A 27,069-nucleotide genomic window follows, 5' to 3' on the forward strand; every position below is an offset into this window, starting at 1 on the left:
AATTAATTTAATTGAAATATATAATAAAATAAATAAATACTCCCTCCGTCCCACGTTACTTGAGTCACTTCTTTTTTGCACTCGTTTTGAAAAAATAATAATAAATAGTTAAAGTGGAGAAAAAATAAAGTAAAAAAGAGAATACTATAGTTAAGACTCTTCTCTACATTATTCTCTCTCTTATTTTTCTTTCTCTCTACTTTAACTATTTATTATTATCTTTTCAAAACGAGTACAAAAAAGAAATGACTCAAGTAACTTGGGACAGAGGGAGTAAGAAATAAATAATGGTCAAGCAAGACTTGTTCTAGTTACGTAGCTAAGTTTGGATCTCTCCGTCGTCGCTTTTGACCGTTAGTACTGTATATTTTAGATTTTAGATATCTAAGTACTTTGCATTTTTTATTTTAGTTTCAAATATTTAATGTGGTTTGCACTATTGCATTTATATATTTTATTAATCTCAATTACTTCAATTATCGTTTTCAGGTAGTTTGCATATTTATATTTTTTAATATATCAGGTTGTAATGGTATGCATTTTTAATGCATTTTAATCTTATCTTAGTTATATTCTTAATGCTCTAATTTGGTATGAAACTTAGAAACTATGAATTTAAAAAATCTGCTCGTCGCTCTTTTTTTTTTTTAAAAAAAAAAATATAGATTAATAGATAGTTTTGTCTTTGTTGGTGTTGATATATTGTACGTTTATATGTGCAACTTAAAATTGCTAGTGTTTTTAATTTTTATCATGATGATGTAAACTCAATATTACGAGTGTATTTTCAGATTTTATAACTGTCGCAAATAACAGCTGTCAATTATTATTATAAACACATGTTATTTATGATGTTTCAATGTAATTATAATTATATTATAATGAGACATATTTTTCTTCGATAAGCTTCTATATTTTTATTCGATGTATGCGTATAAATCGTATACTATTATCGTACCATACAGTGATACAAATAATTGAAAGTTAAAACTGAAATGGGGTGTATATACACGACACGGTTCACAAAACGTTTATTTGAAACTAAATCACGTGGAATAGATTTGCATTATTGTAGACCATAATGAATGATTGATGTCTCATAATTATGCAGCGTACGACTTATTTTAAACCATATATTTATCAGCCCAGACTATTTAATCGTGTCTCATTAATTGTGAAAACACACCAAAAAATGTTAAAAATCGTGAACATTGAATAAGTAAAAGAAAACCACAAAAATGTTCTAAAATGAAAGACAAATTGCCGAAAAAACCATGAAATTTAGTTAAATACTGTGAAGTTGAGAAAATTGCAGTAACACTATTCCTAGATTCATATCACTAAATAAACTAGTTTGAGACCTTTTGGGAGTGACGCAAAAATAAATTTGTACGGGCTTAACCCAAAGCGGACACAGTCAACAATTCGAACAAGTGGTATCAGAGTTAGGTGTTTGAGTTGGGCCCGTAATGTCTCGACGTAAATAGACACAGATTTACGTGGTTCACCAACGTTGCGTTGGATTCGTCCACGGGCAGAAAAGGAGAACAGATTGTATTTAGATTGTTTTCGGATTATAGAACTATGCGCTCTACTTCTATATAAATAGGCAGACAGACTACGAGCTAGGCCCAATAAGACAAATAGGGCCTAAAACAGAAACATAGCATAGCGTCGGGCCCCCATTTGGCTAGCGGCAAACAATACAGATTCAGTCATACTAACACTATATATTTATAACTGATGGTAAATGATTTTTTGATAATTTTTGAAGCATCTTTAACATAAAAATTCACAAATAAATTTAATATAGTATAGATGGTAAAGAAATGAATTAAAGTTCTTTTATTATAGTATTAAACTATGTTATTTCTTGTACTCCATAAAGAGCATGTAATGTTTGATTATAATCTAAATTACAAAGTATAAAAAATAGCTATAAATTAGGGAGTACTACTATGTGAGGGAAAATAAAATGTCACAAGTGAAAAACGAAAAAACGTGAGGCTCGGGGGAAATGTACGCAAAAGTCGCTATTGAAGAATTCCCAACACAAAAAACGCAAGGCTAAGTGGAAAATCTAAAGAAAAGTCGCTGAGGAAGAATTCTATCACAAAAAAAATCTGTGTCATAGCCAATAAACTCCACGACACCGTTTCACTAACATTTATTAAATGCAATATTAGAAAATATCTGCAGAGTAGTAGTACCATTTATTTTAGACCATATGTTTATCATTCCCAACTACCAGATGATAGCGACACTAATTAATCAGTCACGTTAATTACAAAAATGTAAAAATTTGCAACAACTGAATAAGGAAATATTATACTCTATAAATAGAGAGCAATTAATTGCATAAATCTCATCCTCTAAAATCAAAATCTTGTTCCAATGGATTTCCTCTCTCTCACCACAAAAATCATTTTATCATTTCTACTATTACTATTCCCTTTAATAATAAAAACAATTTTATCTCACTTCAAATCTACTAATAATAGCAAATTAGTAGCAACTCCGCCGCAGCCGCCGGGCGCGTGGCCGTTGATAGGGCACCTCCACCTCCTCGACGGCCCGCGCCCGGTGGCGCGGGTGCTCGGGGCCATGGCGGACAGCCACGGCCCCGTGTTCTCCCTCCGCCTCGGCAGCCACCGCGGCGTGGTGGTGAGCAGCTGGGAGGCGATGAGGGAGTGCTTCACCACGAACGACCGCGTCTTCGCGACGCGGCCGAGCATCGCCGTGGGGAAGTACTTCTACGACGGGGCCAGCTTCGGGATGTCGCAGTACGGGCCCTACTGGCGCGACGTCCGGAAGATGGTCACCGTTGACCTCCTCACCGCACGCCGCCTCGACGACTTTGGCCACGTGCGGGTGGAGGAGGTCGACCGCTTCGCCGAGGATCTGTACTCGATGAGGCGGCCGGAGGAGGCGGTGGCGTTGAGTGAGCGGATTGAGCTCTTGACGTTCAATATCATCCTGAGAATGCTAGTTGGGAAAAGGTTCTCGTTTACAAAGTAAGTAATTTGAAAACTTTAGATAATTTCATGTTTCAATTGTGAAAATATAAAATATGTAAAAATATACTCCCTCCGTCCAAAATTAGGAGTCTCGGTCACTTTTGCGCACTCGTTTTTATAAAAATGATACTCCCTCAATCCGCCATTAGGAGTCTCATTCATGAGCGGCACGAGTTTTAAGAAATGTTAAAAAAAGTGGGTGGAAAAAAGTTAGTGGAATAAGAGTCCCACTTATACATATTAGTTTTAAATGAAATGTGAGTGGAATGAGTTAGTGGAAGGTGAGATCCTATTACCATTTATGGTAAAAGTGAACCGGACTCTTATTCGCGGACGGATAGAGTAAAATAAATAGTTAAAGTGGAGAAATGATAAAGTTGAGAGTGAATAATGTTGAGAAGTGCAAAAATGACCGAGACTCCTGGCGGGCGGAGAGAGTAATTAAGAGAATTAATGAAGAAGAGTTGCGTGTTAATCTAGAATAAAAATTCAGTGCTCAAATTTTTTGTCTAATTGATACTAACAATTGCATTGTAGATGTGATTAGTTGGACATGATAGTATATAGGACTACAACTATAAATTTTTAGGACCACAAAATTTTATGACCACAAAAGTTGTAGGACATCCGAAGTCATTAGTTGTGGGGTTACACAAAATATGTCAATGTAAAATAGTGACATAATTTCTTTTTTTTTTTTCCAGGTGATGTCCCACTTAAAATAATATTTCTGAAAATAGAATATAATTTTTTACTTTTTTTTTTAAAGGTAACACACTAAATAACACAACATAGTTTTTTGTGCTCAAAAAGAAATATTTCGCTTTGAATAAATGAGACGAAAGGAGTAACAAAGTCAAACTCTCAATCTTTCAATTATGAATTCACTAGTGTGACAAGTCCATTTTAATTTACTAGTATCTTGCTTCAATATCCCAATTTTAACTAATAAGGTTTGCTCCTATAGAGAATCTCATCACAAAAATGGAGAATTTCAAGAAGCCATAAAGAAAGCATTGTACCTCGGTGGAGTGTTCGTTTTTTCTGATGCAATCCCATCCCTTGAATGGTTGGATATTGGAGGATACATCAAAAGCATGAAACAAACATACAAGGAAATAGACCATGTTCTTGAGGGTTGGGTTCAAGAAAGAATTCACACAAGAAAGCAAAATAATGATCAAAGTGTCTCAGATTTCATGGAAGTGATGTTGAATAGTATGGAGGAGAATGAGATGGTACATGGTTACACAAGGGAAACTGTCATCAAGGCCACAATTCTTGTAAGTGATATTTTTCAATTATGTTATCCACTATCATTTAACTAATATTTTAATTTTAAATTCAGATGCTGATCATGACGGGGTCCGAAAGCACATCAGAGACGATAATATGGGCAATCTCGTTGCTCCTAAGCAATCCCCATACCATAAAACTGGCCCAAGACGAAATCGATAAAATTGTGGGTAGAGACAGATTTGTGCAAGAATCCGATATCAACAACCTCCCCTACCTACAAGCAATCTTCAAAGAAACCCTAAGGTTGTACCCACCTGGCCCTTTATCAGGGCCCCGCGAGGCTCTTGAGGACTGTCGCATCGGCAAATATCATATCCCAAAAGGTACACGTTTGGTTGCTAATCTATGGAAGTTGCATCGGGATCCGAATGTTTGGTCCAACCCGGAGGAATTTAGGCCTGAGAGATTCTTAAACGAGAAAAGTCAGGTGCATTTTAAAGGACAATGTTTTGAGTTCATCCCGTTTAGCTCGGGACGGAGAATGTGCCCTGGGATGACGTTCGGGATACAAGTTATACAACTAACCCTAGCTCGTTTGCTCCAAGGTTTCGACTTGTCGATGCCAGATGGGGAGACGGTTGACATGAGTGAAGGGTTGGGAATTGCTCTCCCTAAATTGAAGCCTCTTGATGTTGTCATGACTCCTAGGCTTTCTCCAAAGTTATACCAAAGTTTCTAATTGTGGCATAAACGGAAAATGGTTAGAGACTTCCAAAGACCGTCCATCAATATGCTTACCATCTCCCCTAGTGCCCAAGCTCGCCCGAGGCGCCACATCGTGCCACCTCGTCGTATGCGAGATTATGTTTAGTTATTTCTTGTAATATAATTTGTGTAATGAATATAATCGAGTTAAGCATAGTCATAAACTTTGATTCTGGTTTTCTTTGTAGATTATTTTTTGAGTAAAAAAAAAAGAATTAGAACAAAACAAGGTTAGTAAATACTTTATATATAAATAAGAACCTTGTCTTGTATGGGCACCCTTGTCTTTTATTGTGCCTCTCAACAATTTTCTCCCAACATAAGAGGGAAAGTTAAAAAGAAAGATTGTATAGTAGTAGTTGATTCATTTTTAAAATAAAAATTGAGTTTTGAATAAAAAAACTAAACCGTTTATATTGGCACATCTTCTCTCTCCTCCCTATCTCTCATGCTTTTTCGACCAGATACTGTGTAACAGTGAAAGACAAATTAAAGAAAGAAAAAAGCATTAGATCTAGTACATCACATTAATACATAAACTGAACTGCACATTTGCTTCCCTATTTAGGCATCAAGTTTTCCCACAACACAAATTCCTCCTTCCTTAAGTTTTCTTACATTCTCTCTTCACTACAAGAAATTGATGATTCTTTCCCCCCCCCTTTATTCTATATAAACCCCACCAAGCCAATGGAGGTAGCTTCTCCATTCAGCCACCTCAATCCCACCTTAAAATTGCTTCCATGGATCCAAAAATAGTCCATCACAAAATGCTGTTTTTACTATGTTTTCTCCTCTTCATGTCAGGTACAACATTTGCCATTTCTTGATCTTTTTTAAGAAAAAAAAGACATGACAACATGAAACTGTTTTTTTTTTAGCCACAAAGGGTGCAGAGAAAGCACCAATAAAGCCATTTAATAAACCGGCCTTTCGAGAGGTGCGGAGGGACGACATGCCCGGGGTGAACCCAGCAGCGACTGGGCAGTCGGGCGGAGGGGCTTGGTGCGTAGCCAACCCCTCGGTCTCGCTGACGGCTATGCAAGTTGCTTTGGACTATGCTTGTGGGTATGGCGGAACAGATTGTTCCGCCATACAACCAAACGGGGCGTGCTGGGAGCCAAACACTGTGGCTGACCACGCCTCGTATGCTTTTAATGACTACTACCGGAGGAATCCCGTCGCTACGAGCTGTGTGTTCGGAGGGGCCGCACGGATCACCAACACTGATCCAAGTAAGATGAATTAATCTTGACTTTGTGATAACAATACAAGCTAGAAAATTTCTTATATACGTTAGTAGTGAGTATTATTATATCTGATAAAAGAATAATTCAAAATTTGTTTAGATAGGAAATATATGATCGAACATGCATATTAATTTGTGTAACAATGATTCTATATCCGCTATTAGGTAAAGCTTGATTCTAAATCCGTTACTAAATAAAGCTAGAAAATCTCTGATTAAAGTACTACTATTATTTTATTTTACCTAAGAAATTATATTGTAACTGCACTAACATATGACATTGCGTTCTTTTATATGTATTAATTAATTAAAGTTAAATCATAATTATCTAAAGCTTAATCTTATAATATAGTCCATTTATCTTAGGTTGTATTCTCTTATCACCATTAATAACTTAAACTGAAATATTCGTTGATTATTAATTATAGTTCAATATCTAACATAGTCTATGTATCTTCATCATATTGTCTCAGGTCACGGCAGCTGTCGCTTCCCAGCAGCTAGCACCACCCCGACGACACCTCCTCCCGCCCCCATGACGCCTCCACCGGCCCTTATGGCGCCTCCAGCCACACCCACGGCCCTACCACCACCTAGGTAAGCCACCAAGTTCATATATACAACCCAATATTTTGTAACAACAAAATCATCGTAGTTGAGTTATATTTATTCAATTAACAAATATGAGAGACTTAGATTATGCCTAATTTTTTTTGCAAATTCCAGTCCAACAACGACCTTCGACCCTTACGCCCCGGGCGGGGACAGTGGTGACGGTACACAACCAACAGACGGCGACTATGGGCCAACGGGCGAGCCCAACTCCGCAGGGACAACATCAACCAGCCTTATTATGCTAATAATCACCATCACTTGCCTAGTGATGCCACTTGACATGGCTAGCCACATCTAACGTGCGAAAATCATCGTCGAATCGCCATTGATCACTTCGGAATGACAAGGCACAACCGCAAAGACAAGCAAAAATTTTGAGGCAGAAGATATTGCAACGACCACAAACAAGCCAAGGCCTTGAACAAATTGTGATAAAATAGACAGAAAAAAGATTAGTTAGTTTGTTTAATAGATATAAGTATGTGCAGTTAATAAAGTAATTTCATGAAATGTATTCGTAATAATTTGGAGCATCGGAAATATGATAGCTTCTTATAACTGCTAAAAATTTTAGAAAACAAAAAGATTTTCCAAACCTCTAATATCTCCTTAAGTCAAGTATATTTATTTATATTGATAAATCACATATTCATAAAATAAAATTTAATAAATTAATTTTCAAATGTCATTAAAAATAAATATAGCTAACGTTATTGAAAAATTACAAGCCCAAAATCAATTCTAATTAGAACTAAATGGGCTGGGCTTTGAGCCTTTATAAATGAAATGCGCCTTCTTCTAAACCCTAATCGCAGGCTGAGCGTTTCAAATTAGCAGATTTTCTCCGCAGCCTCCGCGAAGATGAAGGTTCTCTACGATTTCGAGTTCATGAATTTCTTGAATCTCTCCGTGATTTTGAAATTCTTGTGTGAGTTTTCTCGTTTTTGTTTTGTTATTAAGTGATTTACTTTTTCGCTGTGTAGTTCAACATCGCAAACCCGACGACTGGATGCCAGAAGAAGCTGGAGATCGACGATGACCTCAAGCTGTAAGTGTTTTTTATTTAATTGATTCTGTTATTCCTCAATGCGTGATGACATAGAGCTTTTTGTTGATAGATGTGTTTGCGTCGGAATTCTAATGTTTGATTATTGCGATAATACAATTTCTATATATTGCTCGATGCTTGATTTGATACAATTTGATGATTTTGTTGAATCTCTCTGTGATAATGTTTGTTTAGCTAGATTGTAGCTGTGTGGCTTTTGCATCTTATCTCTCTTTTGTACAATTAATTACCCAAAAATATGCTATATGATAAATTTGAACTTGTATTGTAGGTTTTTATGTTAGTATGTCTTTCTTATACACATGAACACATGTTTATTATATAACTGTATTCTACATCAACTACTGCTCCAACAAGTACTGGTGCTTGAAATCAATTAATGGCATAGCTTGATTATGCGTCGATTCAAATAATATAGGTTGTATTGATTTTAGTTTTGTTTATAGAAGTTGTGTTCCTGAGCTTTGTGTAATTTAGCTAGTTAGTGTATAGAGTGTTATAATGTGAGACATCGATAAACTTAATGTTCTGTCTATGATTGCAGTCCTAATTGCGTTCCTGAGCTTTGTGTAATTTAGCTAGTTAGTGTATAGGAGTTATCAAGTGATATCAACATGGATAAACTTACTGTTCTGTCTATAATTGCAGTCGTGCTTTCTGGGACAAGAGGATCTCGCAGGAGGTCAATGGGGAAGCAATGGGTGATGTACGCCTCTTCTCCATTCAGCCATGTCCATTTTATTCATCAAATTAGACTTTTTTATTCATGACCTTGTGTTTACCTTGTGGATTGATTATTTCAGGAGTTCAAGGGTTACGTCTTCAAGATCATGGGAGGTTGCGACAAGCAAGGTTTCCCCATGAAGCAGGGAGTGCTGACTACTGGCCGTGTCAGGCTTCTGTTGCATAGAGGTCTGTGATGATTGTTTTAATATATACTTGCTGTAATTACTTTTCCCACACTGTGTACAAGAGCTAACATGATTATTCATCAGGAACTCCTTGCTTCCGTGGTTATGGAAGAAGAACTGGGGAGAGGAGAAGGAAGTCTGTCCGTGGGTGCATTGTTAGCCCCGATCTCTCTGTCTTGAATCTGGTGATTGTCAAGAAGGGTGACAACGAGCTTCCCGGACTCACTGATACCGAGAAGCCAAGGATGAGAGGCCCCAAGAGGGCTTCAAAGATCCGCAAGCTGTTTAACCTTAACAAGGAGGATGATGTGAGGAAGTATGTTAACACTTACCGCCGAACTTTCACCACCAAAGCAGGTAACTTCTTTCACCACTTGTCATATGTATTGCGCACACTAACCTTACCCATGGCATCATCTTACGTTTAAATTGTGAATTGTGTGTCCTTAAACAGGCAAGGAAGTGAGCAAGGCACCTAAGATTCAGAGGCTTGTCACTCCCTTGACATTGCAGAGAAAGAGAGCTAGAATCGCTGACAAGAAGAAGAGGATCGCCAAGGCCAAGACAGAAGCTGCTGAGTACCAGAAGCTTCTTGCGACCCGCATGAAGGAACAGAGGGATAGGAGAAGCGAGAGTTTGGCCAAGAAGAGGTCTAAGTTGTCTGCTGCAACAAAACTATCAGCTGCTGCATAATCGACACCTTCTGCGTTTATGCTTCTGAATCTGCTCATGTCTTCTCAGAACTGATTGAGTTTTAGATAATTTTGAATCTTTTGCCGAATGTTACAAAACCATGAGTTTTGCCTATTTTGTTTTGGATAAATTTTGAGATGATACTATTTTCTTTGAATTTCATGAGCAGCTTTTTATATTCGAGTAATCAAATCTTATTTCATCTATATTCTTGAATTCAAGTTATTGGTGTCCAACAATGTTCATATATCTACAATTGTTACTACTGTAGCACTTCTTAAACAAGATTTTATATATAATTCAATGCCAATAACAATGTTTATTTATAAATCTCATTTTGTTTTCACTAATTGATCATCAGAAACGCCATTAACAACCCTGCAGTTCCTCCTAATCTCTCCAGGCTTCCCACTCTGCAAGTCTCCCAACTTTATCATCCCTTCCACCAATGCCTCGAAAAACCTCTTCTCATTCTTGCTGAAGATCTCGACATACTTCCTCGTCTCTGGCAATGACGTCAGTGTCTGATCCGAATTCAGAAACCCTCTCCCCCGGACGAGGTCCTTGAAATACTGGTTGTCGAATCTCTGAGGCGTCGCATCCAAGTCTCCAGTGACCTCCTCATCTCCCCCCTGCGGACAGAGCCGGCTGAGCTCAGCCCAGTATTGGGGGTCCATGGCGGGGTCGGGCAGGCCCGACCCTGACTGGTTGTAGAGCCTGAAGACTATAGAAAAGCACCTTCCTTGGCCAATGGAGTGGGTTCCAGAAAGGGCCACCAAATCTTGCACAGAGAGATTGAATTTGGTGAAGAGAGCTATGAGAGATGTTGCATTTGTCCTTGGACTTGGCATTATATCATTTGAATCTTCTTGGCTTGCTGTTAAGCTGTCTTGCCTTCCTAACTTCACCTCCCATTTCGGCCCACCACTCTGAAATATTTATTAGTAGATTTGATTAGATAATTAAAATTTCTACGTAGATACCTTTATTCCCTTTAACAAACGACGAAAATTTCTTTTTCGATTATCTCTATCCCGATGAGCTTAAACCACGTGATCTGTAAACGACAAAAATTTCTCTTTTAATTATCTTTATCCCAATGAGCTTAAAACCAATGATCTTATTCTTATATGACTCGAATGAGTCCTTAAATATCTATCCTGACGAGCCCTTATCCCTATTCCAGTGTCTATAGATTTAACTATAAACATTAAAATCGTAAGAAATGTCAATCTTCAATGAGGCATTCTTAAACTTGAGGCGAATAAATGAATTTTTTTTCCGCATTTAATTAACTCTAATAATCGAACAAAAAAAAAATCGAGAAATGAATTTTTTTTCCGCGTTTAATTAACTCTAATAATCGAACAAAAAAAGAGAAAGAAAGAGTAAAGTTACCAAGAAAACAGCATCTCGGGCAGCCATGATGAGAATATCAGCACAAGAAACAATCCCCGGACAAGACACCTCCAACGCATCCTTAATCTCGTCGACAACTTCAAACGATCTCAACGAGTTTATGTTCGACAGCGCCGCCTTCTCCCCTGCCATTTCCGGCGTTTCATCCAACAGCACCGATCCATCACAGCCCTACAACAAAACAATCAAAAAACAAACAAGCTCATCAATCAAACAATCATCTCTCTTCAAAGAATTTTGAATGAATTAGTAAGATTTTTACATTGACGAAGCAATCGTGGAACTGCAATCGCATCACGGAGGCCGCAGCCCTGGCTTCTCTCGCCATGGCCCTGCCAACGACGCCGCGCACCGTCGTTTCGGCGCCCGGGCAACTCTCCGAGTAGAAGCTCTGCCGGAGGAGAGCGCCCTCGGCGGAGCTCAGGAGGACGAGGAAGAGAAGTAGGAGGATGGGATCAGACATTCTTTTTTAGTAGTCTTACTAAGATTGTAGTAGTAGTTGTTTTATAGGGAGTTTTCACTTTATAATGTTGGGGTAATTTGTCCATAAATTTGTAAAATATTATTGGATTTTGTATGCTAGCTTTAGTATTTGCCTATAAATTATAAAAATATTTACTTTTATAAATTTTCAACTAAATTATTGATTTGTAAATTCTGATGGTAACGTAAATTGATGACTTATTTATGTGGCATTATTGGACGCCAACCAAAATGACTTGACATTTTAGACAACGTAACAATGTGGTATTACATTAATCTATAATAGAGTTAAAATTTTGATTGGTTGTAAAACTAGAGCAAACCAATCATTTAGTAATTTATAGACTAGTTTAGAGTTGGTATGTAAAATCAGAATTTGGTAAAGTTTAGAAATATAAATCTAAATGCAACTTTTTATTCTTATTAATATTTTTTTTGTGAAGTGTTTAAGGGTTAATTGTTGACAAACTTTAATGTTTCAGTTATTATCTTGGTCACGCCATAAGTTAAAAAATCATTCGTAACAGTTATGAAGTTTAGATTTGTTTTCAGGGCGAAAAATATCAGTTTGTTCATGTATGTAAACAATGTCATATTCTTTATGAATTGTACGATGTCGTTTTAAGTTACTAGCACTAGTGTTCACGTATGATTTCTTAGTTGCGTCGATGAATTACAAAATAGTCTAAACTTTATTTTTTCCAACTATTAAATATTTTTTAATAGAGGGGTAGAACTTTATTTTTTCCAACTATTTTTTAATAGAGGGGTAGATGCAAATTTCATGTAATTTATCATTGCTTTAATAAGAAATGGATGCTATCTTTTGTTTTGTTTGAGGGATATAAGTTTTACTAGTACTTAGATGAGTTAATTTTGTATCTACTCGCTGAGCTGTATATGTCTTGTTGTTTTCTTCATTCAGTTTTATCGATTATCTACATACTCCATACATCGAATATTGGCTTTTGGGATATTTTGAAATTTTCATATTTCTCCATTTTCGGTTAGTTTTTTTGTAAATAGTGTGTGTGTTGGAATATGTGAGACAAAAGGGGAGTGTGTTTTTTGCGTGGGCAGAAAGCTGCATCCACTGCGGCAAACATGATGATGGGACCCAGGCCTAATATAAAAATATTCGACACTTATTTATTTGTTTTCATTTATCTTATATTCTTTTGATTTAATTCGACACTTATTTATTTGTTTTCCAAAAGCAAATATAAAAGTAATATTTCAATTATTTAGAATGTATACATCTACATAAAAAAATCAAGTTATATTCAATGAATTTGTGGTATAGATGAAAATAATATTTTCAGTTCATATTTGAGAATTCTAAATTTATTTAATGTCAATTTTATAATTATATGGCTATTTCATTTTCTAGATACGTCATTTTTTCTTATTTTATGATTAATACTATCTTTGAGTTACAAAATAGAATCTTTAGAACTTCAATTTTTAAAGTAAGTTTAATACTTCATTTGTTTTGAGTTCAAGATAAGCTTTACTAACAAAATCAAGTGAACACTTTTTAACGCATTAACAACTGTAACGCATAATGCTTTTATGGCTAGAGTACGTAGATATCTAACAACTACTTTTACAAAGAGAAAAAGATTTATGCTTTTACATCTACAGCTATAACGAATGAGCATTATGGAACATTCTAGAGCTATAATACAATTTTTCTTATTTTACACTACCCTCGCAAGCTTCGTCATATAATAAGAGTCATATTTAGTGATCTCTCACTGATTTTAAAAGGTTAAGAAAAGCGGGTTGAATAAGTTATTGGTTTATGTGAGTGTAATAAATTAATGGAACGTGAGGCTTAATTATTACCATTTATGGTAAATTAAAGTGAAACGTGACTTTTATTTTGGGACAGACCAATGATAAAATGTGAATTTTACCGTGTGACAAATGTAGTATAATTTACGACTGTGGAGTAATTAAAATGATATAAAATTTGTAATAATGTATTTTCTCTCTATGATTAAAATTACATAATTTCAAAAGTATAGTAACTAAAATTCTAAAATTATAATTTAAAAGAAATGGTTGAAATAAATAAACAAAAAAGAAGGTTTTTATTAATTTGAATATAGTACAATTACATACCCTCTCTCTTCTAGCAAAAAAACATTATAGGTGAATTAATTGTACATCTATAACCTATGAGTGAAAAATTATGTGCTAGGAAGCTTGCATCTGAAATATATCAGAGCCAGGTTTCGATCCTGGGACCTGTGGGTTATGGGCCCACCACGCTTCCGCTGCGCCACTCTGATCAATTGATGTTCATATTCTGTAATATATTTATTTGATAGGTATTTTACGCACTGAAATCTATTTCAAGAAATTTTTAGCGAATTCAAAATATATTAAATATATTTATAATTCCAGTTTTCTTTGAAGTATACCTATTATTTTGAGTTTTTGTTAGATCATAGTACTATAAGCTAAATTAAGATTGTATACTCTTATCAGTATTTAAAATTTTAATTGGATCTCAATGGATGAACTTGTAGAAAGATGAGAGCGAAATATAAATTCAACTACTTGTATGTTTAGACTTGAGAAGCATAATTAGTGCTTCTATCATTTGTAAACACATTAGTGCATTTCAGAAAATAGTGCTAATAGTAATCATATTATGTATAAACTGTCATTGTGTTTCCATTACAATAAAATAGTACTAGTAGTAAATTACTTCTAGTATTTAAGGTACAATTCGAACACATATTGAGATAGTATGTCTGATGGATTTTTTTCACGCGATCTTAAACAAGTTTTTTTTGTCTTAAAATAATTCGTACAAGTAGAAAACGATAGTCTAGAGAAAACTTAACAAGTTGGTATATCCTCAATAAGATCAATTTTAGTTAAATTCGGAAATTGGAAAAGTAATCAAAGAACCACATGGTCTTGTTGGTCCAAAACTATACGCTTGAGTTATAAGCATTGTTCAACTTGCCCCATATAGTATATTGATTGCTGGCAATGACGATAAAAAAATAGAGGTGGTGCAGTAGTTGTTATTGATAATTAATAATGGACAGAGAATGAAATAATTTATAACCTCAAATGATTGGGAAGGAGTTGCTGCACTGATATACCTAAGGGAGATATCGGGGACGATGACATGTTGCCTATGTGAATGGGAGAATAAACTACGCAAAGGGTGGAACCATGCCAAAGTTTTGTCAAATATTTTGAAATATTTGATAGAAATGGAAGGATAGATTGAATTAGGGAGAGAGATGTCATAAAACTATTTTCTTATTGTTTTAAAGATGAGATAACAAGCGTTTGAATAATAGACTAGAAATCCTATGCAATTTGTCTCTCTTTTGCGAAAATGAAAATCGAGAAAGAAAATCTAAATAATATGCTCGAATTGTTTGCTACGTTTGGGCCGAGAGGCTAGTTACTGCGTTGAGTCAGATGTGGCTTATAAAGATTGTTCTAATTGTGTGGTGGAGTCCAGATCAGCTGTGGGCCTGTGGCGTCGTAGATTTTTAGAGGTGGTTCATGTATGATGGTATATGTATCACACACTATATAAGCGATGACAGTTTCAAAAGCGATTTAATAAGAGACCTGTCGACCCACCTAGATCATCCACTAAGTGTTGAAGTTAACTTTAAACGTTAGATTTGTTTTACGTGTAGTTAGATGTGGCTTATAAAGATTGTGCTAAATTACTTTATTCGAGTAATAGTTAACAATCGTAACATTCGATAGTGTTTATATGTTCCAATTTTTAGAAATGGTCCTAATGGATGTCACATCATTATCGTGAGAACCCACTTGAAAAATACTCCTAATTAAGTAGCAAACCTTCCATTCCAAGATATAAAACATAATTATAACTGAAAGCTTTATTTCCGATTCTCATCTTTTGCCTTCTCCTACAAATAACGCATGTACTGTATATACATGATCAAATTGAAAGATGTGTTCGTATGTGATTTCATCAATATATAGTGTTATTACATCATGTTTGTTTTACATTGGAGTACTATATTTATTGAATGGATCTTAAAAGTATTCCTAGGTATTCACATCATTGTCACCAAAACAGTTCATTCTCCTCACTATTTATGCACCACAACAATTTTTATCCAATTTATTACTGCAATAAAATATTCATGTAGTAAATTAATTGAAAAAAAAACGTCAATAATAAAAATTGACTTATAAAAGAACTGAATTCACATTTTTAACAAGTGGTTTCGAAACTAAAAAACACAAGTGATACATTAATGAGTTTTAGCTACAATTCACAATTACAGATATTTATAGTTGTGAATTTGTGGTTTTTCAATTGATATAATTTATTCTGAGTTTTATTTTAAAAGATAAAATTATATCACTAGATAATGTAACTTTTAGATTTGAATATATTATTTTTAAATATTATAATTTTATAAATAATAATGTCAAATATTATTATATCGACCTATGATTTTGAACTTCTTATTCATTTGTCAATGTACAAAATCAATTGATAAAAATATACTCCATATTTGTTAGGGATTATGCTTGGCTTGGGGAGTAATATATTTATTGTTGTTAAAGATATTAGTATAATGTCAAATAACTAAAATATAATTCTTTATTATTGTTATATTCGTATATTTATAGTAATATAGTACAATGTAATTATTATCAGTCAAACATACAAATTACAAATTATAATGATTGCCATAATTCATTTAATGATGGGCCAATTTCCATAAATGACTGGGCCTGTATCGGGCTTTATTATGGGCCTTCAATCACTGAGCCCTCATTTATAATTTTATTCATCAAAAATCAAAATCAGTTGTTTATCCCTTTCAGCTCACACACACAAGCAGAGAGTGAGAGAGAGAGAGAGAGATGGAGGATGAAGAGCATGAGGTTTACGGCGCCGATATACCAGACGTAGCCGAGATGGAGGCCGATGCAGACGTCGACATGCCGGGAGCCGACGATGACGCTGCCGCCAAGGTTATTATCGACTAATCAATTTTTCCCTAAATTTAATCTCAAAATTGTAAATTTGTGTTTGATTCATTAGGTTAGGGTTATGCATGTTCCCTAGATTGATTTGATCTATGATAATTAGGAATTGGATGAGATGAAGAAGCGATTGAAGGAGATGGAAGAGGAAGCCGCGGCGCTTCGTGAAATGCAGGCGAAAGTAGAGAAGGAGATGGGCTCTGTTCAAGGTTTAAGAATTGTTGAATGAATTCTTAATTTGACAATTTTAATTCCCCTGTTTTATTGTATACGTTTACCCTCCAATTCTGATGCTTAAAAGAGTAGTTTTTCGAGCGAATCTACATGTTTGGTCTTGGAAAATAAGGGAGAAAAGAGAAGAAGATGTGATCTTTGATCTCTGACTCCGTGAATTTTTATAATTTGGTTATGTTGATCTGTTTCTTTTTTTCACTGTCGAATTTGGATTAGATCCTAACAATTTGTTCTTTGGAAGGTGCATTTGCCATTGTTGTAGAAATTAGATTGTTTCACGTAGCTGATTAATGATATCATGTACAGAATTATGTAGGAACTCGTATTTTCCAGGTTCTCGTTAAATGTTAATATTCGGAATTTGGGAATTATATGGTTTTAAAATGAGGGAAGGATAGTGTTTTATTTCTCTTTAGAGATTCAACATTCATCTTTGTGGGACATAAGTGGAGGCAATCAAGTGATTAATTGGTAAGGATAAAAAGTGCATAAAGAATAGTGTGAAAATATTCACAATCAAGTGAATTAGTGATTATATGGTAAAGATTAAAGGTGCATAGAGAATAATATGAAAATCTTCCGACTTACAAGTTTCAACTTCCAACACATAAATTGATTTCACTAGCTAGATTTCTATAATTTGTGGCATCTTTACATGATAAATGTGTTTTCTACTTTTGATTGTTGAATAAAGTAATTCAGCTGCTACATATTTTTTTGCTACGTTTCTGGTTACATGTTCTTATTCTGCTGTCTTGTAGATCCTGCTAGTGTTGCTGCAGCTCAGGTAAACAAGGAGGAGGTGGATGCAAGATCTGTCTTTGTTGGCAATGTGAGTTATCTGTCCCATGGTTAATTGTTTTAATAAGCCTATGACCTATGAATTGATTTGTTTGACTGCGTACTTTATAAGTGATTGAGCGTTTTATGTATCATCTCTTTAGAGTAGTCTTCTGCTGGAATTTTTTTACTATGTTCTATAATAGTATATTTTTTATCCTTGTACATATAGTATTGTTATCTATCTATTGTCGGACTGTTAGATTGAATGATTTTTGATTCTATGAAATTTCCGAAAGTTTCTGCAAATCAGGATAGATGGATGTACCAATTAAGGCTGCTGAACTCCAAAATCATGGCAAAGGTCTTACATTTATTTTTGTTATGTCATTATTTGGGAGTTTTGCCACTACAAAACTGTCATTAAAAAGTTTAGTAAGTACATTGTACCTATGTTCGATCATATCGTCTCCATTAAAAAATGTTGTATTTTCTTTTCAGGCCACGTTTTAACACTTTTTTATATTGCAATATCTTTAAGTGACAGAGTTCAGTTTAGGAATATGGAATGTTGCCTAAAACCTTCTTATATGTAGTATCACAACTGAACTTAATAAGGTGTTTCGGAAAGACGTTCAACCTCTCTGGTTAAATTCTGGTGCAGCGGCCGTGTTTGGGGGTTATGTTGATTTTTTAGTTTTTTATTTGTAATTAAGACGATTATGATGATGTTTGCTTCCTCTGACGCGCTTACTTCCACATGAAGTCTCTGCTCATCTGCTTTCAAGTTTGATGATGTGCAGTAATATGGTGGCCTCTGTGATGTGGCCACTTGTTTTAGTTAGTCTGACCATTCTCTCTTTTTGAAAAAATATTTGACTCACAGTTAGACTTATTATGTATTTAATGCTTCTGACTATGATCGCAGGCTCGGTCATATTCCTGAGAATCATTGGATTTAGCCTTGTATATTTGTGGCGAAAGCAGTTCTTTTGCCCTTACGTGGACTTTTCTTGTCAGTATCTCTATATGTTTGTAACCTATCGAGTTCTAAACCAATGAGGAAAAAAAGTTAAAAGTCAAGAGAGGAAAAATATAGTGATACCCCTCCTGTAAAAATGATAAAGCAAAAACATTTAAAACAGAAGGACGGGGAAAAAGAAAAATCAAAAGAAAAAAAAAAGAAAAAAAGCAAAAAGGAAAAAGATACACTGTTACATGAAGTATATCTTTTGAGTTCATGCCATAGTGATGAGGCTAGCTCCACCTGTGACAAATTCCTTGAGTTGTCGAATGTAATAGTACCTGAAAGTTCCCTCAAGAGTCCTGCTTTCTGCCACAAATCCTTCCAGTGCATTTGAAGTGAGGAGGCTGGTGACAAGCTGGCTACTTCAGTGGGCCAATATGATTGCTGATTGGGCTGACAGATTTGGCTTCAAATGGTTGGTTTTAAGAGCGTGATGTGGTGAGGAGTTACTTGATGTGGCTCTTTCTCTTTTCTCCCTATTTGCCCTAGATCAGTATTAAAGAACCACTTAAGAATGCTCTTTTGTTTCTCTCCTTGAAGCCATCTATGCGTCTATATATAGAAATAGATCACTTGGTATTACTCAGATAGAAAATGAAGTATATAAGTTCCGATAGTTTAAGCTGGTATGCAGAAAATAGTGTTACATCTACACCTCAGCGAAAACCATGCATATTGTTTTCATTTCTTTTCTGCTTTGTGTCATTATAATGCCACATCTTTTATTGTTTTTTACTACAAAGAAATAGTGCTCTGTGAAAATAGTGTGTTAAGATTGTACTTTCTTGAAATGTCGGTGCCTCATATTTTCAAATACTCCTACAATTTCTGCAAAAAACTTGTTGACCTTTTAATTCTCATGCCAATGTTTTTTATACATGGAACTGCAAGTGAGTGAAAAGTCTTAGGCTACTCAATGTTTTTCGATTTCTTTTCCTTCTAAATGATTATATAGTAGAGTTTTAAGGCTGTTTAGTTAGAAAATGGGAAAAGGTGATTTCTGTTGATTGTTTGCAAGTGAGTGGGAAGATTATGCGAGAAAGATCCCTGTAACAATATGGTAATGGGACATGTTTCTGTTGTTCATTAGATTTGCCAAAGCTTAGGTGCTGGTTTTGTTCAGTGCTTTTAATTGAGTGATTCTATATATTAAAGGTTGCTGATTGATCAAACGATTTTTCTGGTTTAGAGAGTTTTTGTCAAGGTAATGTGACAAAAATGGAGTACAATTTTATGGCTCATTACTGCTCTAAGAATGATTGTGTTATGTGGTGGGGTTTTCTTCTGTACGGGTTCTAAATCGCATCCAAAAGCGGGGACACTAATTTAGTACTCCCTCCATCCCAAAAAAGTTGAGTCGTATTCCTTTTTAGTCCGTCCCAACAAAGTTGAGTCATTTCCTTTTTTAACAAAAGATAAAACATCTAATCACTCTTTTTTTATTCCATCATTTACTTTACTCTCTCTTATCTTTCCTAACTTTTTCATCTCTCCTATTTATTTAATATAAATTCTTAACCTCTGTGCCCAAAAGTTTTGTCTCAACTTTTATGGGACGGAGGGAGTACTAGATTTTAGCCACAATCTGTCTATACTTGAAAACTGTTGTCATAGTAATAGAGCTAATTGGATTTACTTGTTTACGTGGTGGTGTTTTCATTCGAAAATTTGGAAAAACTCTGGTGCCTGCACATATAGCGTAGACATGTTTGCTCTGAGATTATTCTTATGCAGATAAAATCTTGCGCTTACATTAGGAGTAAATATTTCTAATTTGGATAGAAAGCTATGACCCGGACCGACTATTACAGTAGTGTAACTTAAGCAGTAATGAATTTTAGCTATTTCTCTGGTCTCTGTCTTTGAAGTGTTGAAAGGAGGATCTTGCTTCTTTCCCCACTTTATTCTTCTAAAATTGCGCATGATATTTAGTCATTTTGAATATTTAGTGTATATGGTAGACGGTCCTACTATTTTGCATAAAACATGACCTATAGCGCTACTACTATCGCATTGGAAATAACTCATCGGTGATGGATAGAAGATTTTGAAATTGCTCTATTTCTTCCAGGTTGATTATGCTTGCACTCCAGAGGAAGTTCAGCAGCATTTCCAAACATGTGGAACTGTAAACCGCGTTACTATTTTGACCGACAAGTTTGGGCAGCCCAAAGGCTTTGCATATGTTGAATTTGTTGAGGTAGAAGCCGTTCAGGAGGCCCTCCAACTGAATGAATCTGAGTTGCACGGACGCCAATTGAAGGTTCGGCTAATAAAATTTCCATTTCACTTGTAGGTTTGTCACTAACGAAGACGCTTTCCCTCTCGTATTTGCAGGTAATGGTGAAGAGAACAAATGTTCCTGGAATGAAACAGTACCGGCCGAGGAGATTCAATCCTTACCTTGCATATGGATATCGTAGGCCTTTCGGACACCAGCCTCTCTACTCTCCCTATGGCTACGGGTGAGTCCTTTTCTCACTCCCCCCCCCCCCCCCCCGACCCGCTTACTCTATTGAAATTCGAGTGAATAACCGATGGTTCCGTACATGTCCTGCTGCAGCAAGGTGCCTAGGTTCAGGCGCCCACCGCGCTACATGCCGTATTACTGAAACCCGAGTCGCTATTTGGTTTGTTCAGATGCAGCAACCGGCCATCACACCATGGTGGCACGGGTCGTTGCGGTTAGCTGCTGCTGGTTAGATAATGCATAATCCACGCCTCATGTGTACTGCTCTCTATCCAGTAAATGACGTTCATTTCAGCATAATATAACATTTTGCATCATATTTGAATTATTTACATTTTGAGTAACTCATTATGAATCTTCTGTGGTGATGCTATCTATGATATGGAGTAGCATTTTTCTATATATTATTTGATTGCTAGTGTCACATTTTAGTTTCTGGGTAATTATTGAGGATAAAATTAATTGTCTTGACTTTAGTTACTGTAAAAATATTTCATTCCAACCTACATAAATAAGTAAAAAACTATTGAGGATAATATTAATTGTCTTTACTTTTAGTTAGTGTAAAAAACTTTTCCTTACTATGATTTTAATATGCGAATAAAGTTACAAAATCCAATTTTAAATAAGAGATAATAATTAAGGTGTATATCGAAACACGTCATTTGTTGATTATTAACACTAAAAGAGGTATACATAAAATGTATTCGATATTTTTAAATATCTTCCAGAAAACAGCATGTGATATAAAAATAGTTGGTCGTATTCTAATTAGTTTTATTCGAATTTACAAGCTGTCACTCTCTAACACAATTTCGAGCAACAGAAGTACTCTAGTATTATACTTCCTCCGTTTCATAGTAATAGAGTCATTTTATCATTTTGGTACGTTCCATAGTAATAGAGTCATTTCCTTTTTGAGTAAAAGTCAACACATTTTTTCACACCTACTTTACCGTCTCTTACTTTTTTCTCTTTTCATCTCTCTACCTTTTTCATTTTTCACTTTATTCTCCCATTACTTAACTCCCCTAACACAATTTTTCTTAATCTCCGTGCCGAAAAGAATTGCTTCTATTACTATAAAACGGAGGGAATAGTAATTTTTTCTTATATAAGTACTGATTTTGTAAGATAATGGATCCTACCACAGACAAAATACTACATGTGATATCAGTTATCACCATAAGAGATCTAATGGATGTGACCTTTAGTTGAAAATATCGTACTATTGATTTCGATTAACAACCTAATGAATTTGGTTCATTCATTCTCTTCATTTTTGTTTTGTTTTAGATTCTTTGATTCATTACCATCTACATAGATTGATGAAAAGAAAATCTCACATTGATAATATTTTGGGCATTTTGTATAATACTCCTTCGTCCTTTGAAAATAAGTCTATATTTGCTACTCCATTTTGGAATGTCCCATAAAAATAGACTAATTATGCGGAATTTATTTCAATAATTGATAGGTGGCAATATGTTACTACTATATATGGGCAAAGTTAAACGAATGCAGAAAAATTGAAGGATTTGATATGATTAAATATAAAAGTATGATAGCTTATGAAATGAAATCTTGTAGTTAATGAAGTGGAAAATGAAAGTATAAATTGTTAGAAAAAAAATATTAAGTTCGGTCAATTTTGTGATTTTAAAAAATTGCCGATGATGTTGTACATTTCACATTTTCTTAATTGTGTCATGGAGAAAAAGTAAGGGCTTATTGCATATCTTAATATATTGATATGACATTGTGTACACGTGTAAAAATTAGACATGGCTGACTAGGTGTATTGAACGACATCGTTTTTAATTTAAAAAAAAATTAAAGATGTGGCTTGGCTTCGACTAGCATATTTTCCGTAACTTATTTTTCTTCAAATCTAAAATCATGGGCCTATTAAGAAAAATATCAAAATTATGATATTTAGTCTACTACTTTATAAAAATTACGAAATTGATCCAAGTTGATGATATTTTTATTATTATTATTTGTAGAAGTAACTAAGCATGTGCTTGATTCTTTGCCTAAAATTTATTTTGGTTTGGCCAAAATCAATATAGTATAATGATTCATCTCTCTTTTTTCTTATACACACACTGTTTATAAATGTGTTTGTTTTGATGAATTAGATAAAATTGTATTTTATGAATATTGTTGGATAGGCATATTCTGATATATACCGAATCTTGTTATAATGTCACATGCAATTCATTGACTTATGAATTTTCTCCTTCTCAGTTACAAACATTAATTTTAAGTTACTTTAGATAATAATCTCAAGATCATTTAATATTGAGCAGCCGAGCACTAATAATATGGAGTATATATAATATAACTATATAGAGTCGTGGCTTGACCAGCTCGAAATGCTTTCGCAACTTCTTGTTTGACTAACTGATCTTACAAAAATACTTTGCCCTTTTTCTTTTCCTCTCATCAATTTAATGGAATGATGCAATCAGTTTACATTTCCTTTTTTTTTTTTTGTTCTAGGAAAGTTGAAATAAAAATAGAGAGACAACAAGGTTGTTTGTATTAATAGTATTAGCATGAAATTATACTAGTATTATTATGATGTTCATGCACGTGTCATGTTTTTGTATCACAGTGACACAATTAGTGGTAATTTAGTACTCATTCTCAATTTCCACCTAAATCATAAGCCACCAAGATCTAACACGTTTGTTCTACAAAAGTAGGTTTCGCCAACTACCAATTATGCACATCATAACAATTTATTTTAGTGCTCCAAAGAGGTAGGTGACCAATAAATTATACATCTCCAAAATACATCAACTCAATAATTATTTGTAGGACTACAACAAACTTATCACTTATTTGCATAATAAGAATATAGAGGCGTGATCGCTAACTTTCTCTAAGTTGTTAATTTTGCTAACTCATCAACGCAATATATTATAAAATGTCAACACGAAGACATTAAAATATCAACACATAATTTTGTTGACATTTCAATATACTTTGTTGATATTATGTGTTGATATTTTTAATACACTGCGTTAATGACTTAACAAAGTTTGCAACTTAAGAAAGTTAATAATATCACACACTCCATATAGAGATGTGATCAATTACTAAAATATACTTATATCACACCCTAAGAATATATACATATCTAAAATATAGGTAAATTTTCAGATTTAATTTGTAGACTATAGCAACCATTATCATTATATCATACTTAGTACGGAGTACTTATTTGCATAACAAGAACATATATCTAAAGTATAGGTAAGTTAAAAAAATATCATGAAGCTTGGTCAATTTCTAACTAGTTTGTCCGCAATTATTTTTACCAGTCAGAAAAATTAAAAAATTTGGATCTATTCGCAACTATCCCAATGATGAAATCTAGTCGCTTACGTATATTATAGTGTTGATATTTTCAATCAAACAACATCATTTCTTTTACGAGCAGAGAACATCGTTTACTGACCGACAACGACATCTATGTATGATTTCATCTCAGATTTAATCTCTCTAGAAAAATTCGTCTTATAATAATTATTAACAAATTCAAACTTCATAATTTTCGGACAGTTTTCCATAAAATATACCTATATATTGGTAGTTTGAAACCCAAGGACGCACAAGACCCTAACATGAATAGTCTCTATAAAATATTCTCATACAATAATAATGTTGTGATCACGTGTATGCCCAAATAAATAACTACTAGTAAAAGTGAACAACATATTAAAATGCCAACTCAGTTTAGATCTTTCTCCACTTGAATACAGATTCGGCCCAGTTGAAAATTGATTTGGTTGTATTACTATATTATACACCCACGTTCTAATAATATTTTATTTTGAGTTTGAACTTTCAAAGGATGATTCATGTTGGGTAAACAATCTTTTATTATTCATGTGATTACTAAGTTAGATTTAAGTATGATGTTTACTTGAAATTAATGAACATAAATTCAACACTTAATTTGTAAGTACATGGACTGTGTCACAAAATTGGTCTTCTCTTTTTGTTGGAATGTCCTAATGTGTAGTCCATTTTTTTTATATTTGAATTTTATTAAAATTTTCTTTTACCACCATTTGTGAAAATAATACGTGGGGGCTGGGGCAATAAATAAAAGGCAAAAAAAGAAAAAGAATAAATAGCATAGATTGTAATTTTCAAAGAACATGTATTTTCGTATTTTGCGTGAAAAATAAAAGAGGACTGTTTTGATTTTTAGATAGGATAGAAGAAGTATTTTGATTACTATATTTAATATTTCAAAAAATGAGCAATTAGTGCACATTATTGGTCACTTAAGGCATAAAAGATATTGTATCGAAGTTATTGAATGAACATAAAAGTGTTCCGTATTAAGGTTCAATAGTGGCATCAACGTTAAGTTCAATATACACATGAAGTGCTTGGCATAATTTATGTTAATGTATAGTAATCATTAAATTAATGTTCACTATGCATTAAATGCCATGTCAATGCATGATAATTATTTATAAGAGATACTGAAAATTAATGATTAGTTACGTGATTGGATACCAAAACGGTGACGATAGTCATACTATGAAATCCTAGATATGCATATGTATGAAAAGCTAGGTGTTATTGTACATGAAGTGAGATGTCAGCTCTCCCACTTTGTTTGCCTTGCTTGCTTGGTTACTTGGTGGCTTTTGCTTTGGTATGAGCTGAGGTGGGGTGAGCTTTGGTCGTTTGATTATTTTTGTTTTTGGTTTTTGTTGGTGCTTAGTTTTTTCGTTGGTCTTGGTAGGTTTGTTTTTTTGTTTGGGTTTTGTTATTGAACTCTTGCTCACCATCTTTTGGTTTGAGCCTATTTTTATCAAAAAAAAAAAACATTCAACTAACTTTTTTACTTATTTTTCTTCATATTTCTTAAAACTCGTGTCAAGTCAAATGTGGATAATATTTTACAGACAGAGGGAGTATTGTACGGAAAGTGAGATGAAGAAGGTTGAAGAGTGGCGTTAGCCTTAGGTGCTCTTGTATTGAAAAAATGCTAAATATGGAAAATCAACCTTAAGTTAGCCTTCACATAAATTATTTGACTTTGTATAACAGAATATTCATTAATTACAAAATGCCAAAGAAAAAAGTCTTTCATCATAAGCCATTATATATTTATATGTTTACTTTTATTTTATTTTCAAACGCAACTCTTAATATCAATATATCATAAAAGCGAATTAGGTGAGTCCAACTGCACATCAAGAACGTCTTTCTTTATGATTTTTTTTTATAAATGAATTTGTAAAATCTTGAAGTAAAACACTAGAAATTTTCATATTCTTATTTACGCATTGTAAGCATTTACTTTAACAAACAAAAAATGGTTTGGAACTCTTTAGGAATATTTCCAGCTTCATTTTTTGTTCAAAATTATATCCAATATATTTTGAATAATAGTACTAAATAAAACTTGGACTATAACTCGCATTTCATTCCCATTGAAAATAATAACAAATCACAAACACAAAGTTATTTTCATAGAATTTCGAAGTAGTTGGGTTTGTACTTGTATGAAAAAGACGCCCATAAATAATTTTTCTATTTATTAATCAGAATTTATAAATTTAAAGAAAGTTAATACTAGTACTAGTTGAACAAAATTAGCCTATATAGCCTATAAAATCCGATATTTGTAGCATGTATATGATTAAAGGAGTTGTAATCAATGTCGAACCCTTCTTAAAGACCGAACTAGAGAACAAATCTGGGCCATAAGATCTAGTTTTTTGATGAGATATGTTGCTGTGTAAATTTTTTTCGCTCTTCATTACAAGCCAATTTTACTTCATTGTATAGGTTTATTACTTCATTCTGTACGTAATGCATTGAAACTACAACATGTTTTTACTTGCTTCAAATAGGTTTTGAAATGATTCAACATATGCTTCGTTCGAATTCATTGACATGAGTTTTTACTTTATTCACATTAAAAAATGCAATTTATTCAAGTGAATTTATTACTTCATTCAGAAACGTTATTACTTCATTAGATAAGGTTTTTACTTCATTCCAGTAGGACTTCAAATGCTTCTACACATACTTCATTCATATA

General features: G+C 34.0%; 5 protein-coding genes and 1 non-coding gene across 6 annotated transcripts; 4 read left to right on the plus strand and 2 right to left on the minus strand.

Annotated features, from left to right (window-relative positions):
- The first annotated feature begins 2,375 nt into the window (after positions 1–2,375).
- Positions 2,376–5,208, plus strand: LOC125209099 (dimethylnonatriene synthase-like). The gene is made up of 3 exons (XM_048108700.2): positions 2,376–3,014; positions 3,985–4,300; positions 4,366–5,208. The coding sequence occupies exons 1-3, from the start codon at positions 2,395–2,397 to the stop codon at positions 4,993–4,995; spliced, it is 1,566 nt and encodes a 521-aa protein (XP_047964657.1). The 5' UTR covers positions 2,376–2,394; the 3' UTR covers positions 4,996–5,208.
- A 516-nt stretch (positions 5,209–5,724) lies between these two features.
- LOC125217027 (glucan endo-1,3-beta-glucosidase 12-like) lies at positions 5,725–7,479 on the plus strand. The gene is made up of 4 exons (XM_048118849.2): positions 5,725–5,828; positions 5,903–6,256; positions 6,744–6,867; positions 6,997–7,479. Exons 1-4 carry the CDS (start codon positions 5,765–5,767, stop codon positions 7,181–7,183), a joined length of 729 nt encoding a protein of 242 aa, XP_047974806.1. The 5' UTR covers positions 5,725–5,764; the 3' UTR covers positions 7,184–7,479.
- Positions 7,480–7,612: 133 nt separating this feature from the next.
- LOC125215718 (small ribosomal subunit protein eS6) lies at positions 7,613–9,736 on the plus strand. The gene is made up of 6 exons (XM_048117239.2): positions 7,613–7,752; positions 7,869–7,933; positions 8,603–8,660; positions 8,758–8,866; positions 8,950–9,222; positions 9,320–9,736. The coding sequence occupies exons 1-6, from the start codon at positions 7,747–7,749 to the stop codon at positions 9,556–9,558; spliced, it is 750 nt and encodes a 249-aa protein (XP_047973196.1). The 5' UTR covers positions 7,613–7,746; the 3' UTR covers positions 9,559–9,736.
- Positions 9,737–9,857: 121 nt separating this feature from the next.
- LOC125215717 (Peroxidase superfamily protein) lies at positions 9,858–11,454 on the minus strand. The gene is made up of 3 exons (XM_048117238.2): positions 11,240–11,454; positions 10,957–11,148; positions 9,858–10,487 (listed from the first exon to the last, which is right to left on the minus strand). The coding sequence occupies exons 1-3, from the start codon at positions 11,438–11,440 to the stop codon at positions 9,891–9,893; spliced, it is 990 nt and encodes a 329-aa protein (XP_047973195.1). The 5' UTR covers positions 11,441–11,454; the 3' UTR covers positions 9,858–9,890.
- A 2,231-nt stretch (positions 11,455–13,685) lies between these two features.
- Positions 13,686–13,757, minus strand: TRNAM-CAU (transfer RNA methionine (anticodon CAU)). The gene has a single exon. It is a non-coding gene; the product is annotated as a tRNA-Met (tRNA).
- A 2,544-nt stretch (positions 13,758–16,301) lies between these two features.
- On the plus strand, positions 16,302–21,389 carry LOC125215719 (polyadenylate-binding protein 2-like). The gene is made up of 6 exons (XM_048117240.2): positions 16,302–16,464; positions 16,583–16,685; positions 17,472–17,542; positions 20,589–20,780; positions 20,855–20,982; positions 21,081–21,389. The coding sequence occupies exons 1-6, from the start codon at positions 16,354–16,356 to the stop codon at positions 21,127–21,129; spliced, it is 654 nt and encodes a 217-aa protein (XP_047973197.1). The 5' UTR covers positions 16,302–16,353; the 3' UTR covers positions 21,130–21,389.
- The last annotated feature ends 5,680 nt before the right edge of the window (positions 21,390–27,069 follow it).

This window comes from Salvia hispanica, chromosome 3 (genome assembly GCF_029641045.1).
Source record: "Salvia hispanica isolate PSC_SH4W2 chromosome 3, Shi_PSC_v1, whole genome shotgun sequence".
Classification (NCBI taxonomy): Eukaryota; Viridiplantae; Streptophyta; class Magnoliopsida; order Lamiales; family Lamiaceae; genus Salvia; species Salvia hispanica.

Bases quoted from the DNA above. Each gene is read 5' to 3' on its own strand.
- LOC125215717 (XM_048117238.2), bottom strand. From the start codon at position 11,440: ATGTCTGATCCCATCCTCCTACTTCTCTTCCTCGTCCTCCTGAGCTCC. The intron at 11,149-11,239 runs GTAAAAATCTTA...GTTTTGTTGTAG, and splicing joins TCCACGATTGCTTCGTCAAT to GGCTGTGATGGATCGGTGCT. The intron at 10,488-10,956 runs GTAACTTTACTC...TAAATATTTCAG, and splicing joins CCCGAGATGCTGTTTTCTTG to AGTGGTGGGCCGAAATGGGA.
- LOC125215719 (XM_048117240.2), top strand. From the start codon at position 16,354: ATGGAGGATGAAGAGCATGAGGTTTACGGCGCCGATATACCAGACGTA. The intron at 16,686-17,471 runs GTTTAAGAATTG...GCTGTCTTGTAG, and splicing joins GGAGATGGGCTCTGTTCAAG to ATCCTGCTAGTGTTGCTGCA. The intron at 17,543-20,588 runs GTGAGTTATCTG...TATTTCTTCCAG, and splicing joins GATCTGTCTTTGTTGGCAAT to GTTGATTATGCTTGCACTCC.
- LOC125215718 (XM_048117239.2), top strand. The intron at 8,661-8,757 runs GTACGCCTCTTC...TGATTATTTCAG, and splicing joins ATGGGGAAGCAATGGGTGAT to GAGTTCAAGGGTTACGTCTT. The intron at 8,867-8,949 runs GTCTGTGATGAT...ATTATTCATCAG, and splicing joins CAGGCTTCTGTTGCATAGAG to GAACTCCTTGCTTCCGTGGT.
- LOC125217027 (XM_048118849.2), top strand. From the start codon at position 5,765: ATGGATCCAAAAATAGTCCATCACAAAATGCTGTTTTTACTATGTTTT. The intron at 5,829-5,902 runs GTACAACATTTG...TTTTTTTTTTAG, and splicing joins TTTTCTCCTCTTCATGTCAG to CCACAAAGGGTGCAGAGAAA. The intron at 6,868-6,996 runs GTAAGCCACCAA...TGCAAATTCCAG, and splicing joins ACGGCCCTACCACCACCTAG to TCCAACAACGACCTTCGACC.
- LOC125209099 (XM_048108700.2), top strand. From the start codon at position 2,395: ATGGATTTCCTCTCTCTCACCACAAAAATCATTTTATCATTTCTACTA. The intron at 3,015-3,984 runs GTAAGTAATTTG...TTGCTCCTATAG, and splicing joins AAAAGGTTCTCGTTTACAAA to AGAATCTCATCACAAAAATG. The intron at 4,301-4,365 runs GTAAGTGATATT...TTTTAAATTCAG, and splicing joins TCATCAAGGCCACAATTCTT to ATGCTGATCATGACGGGGTC.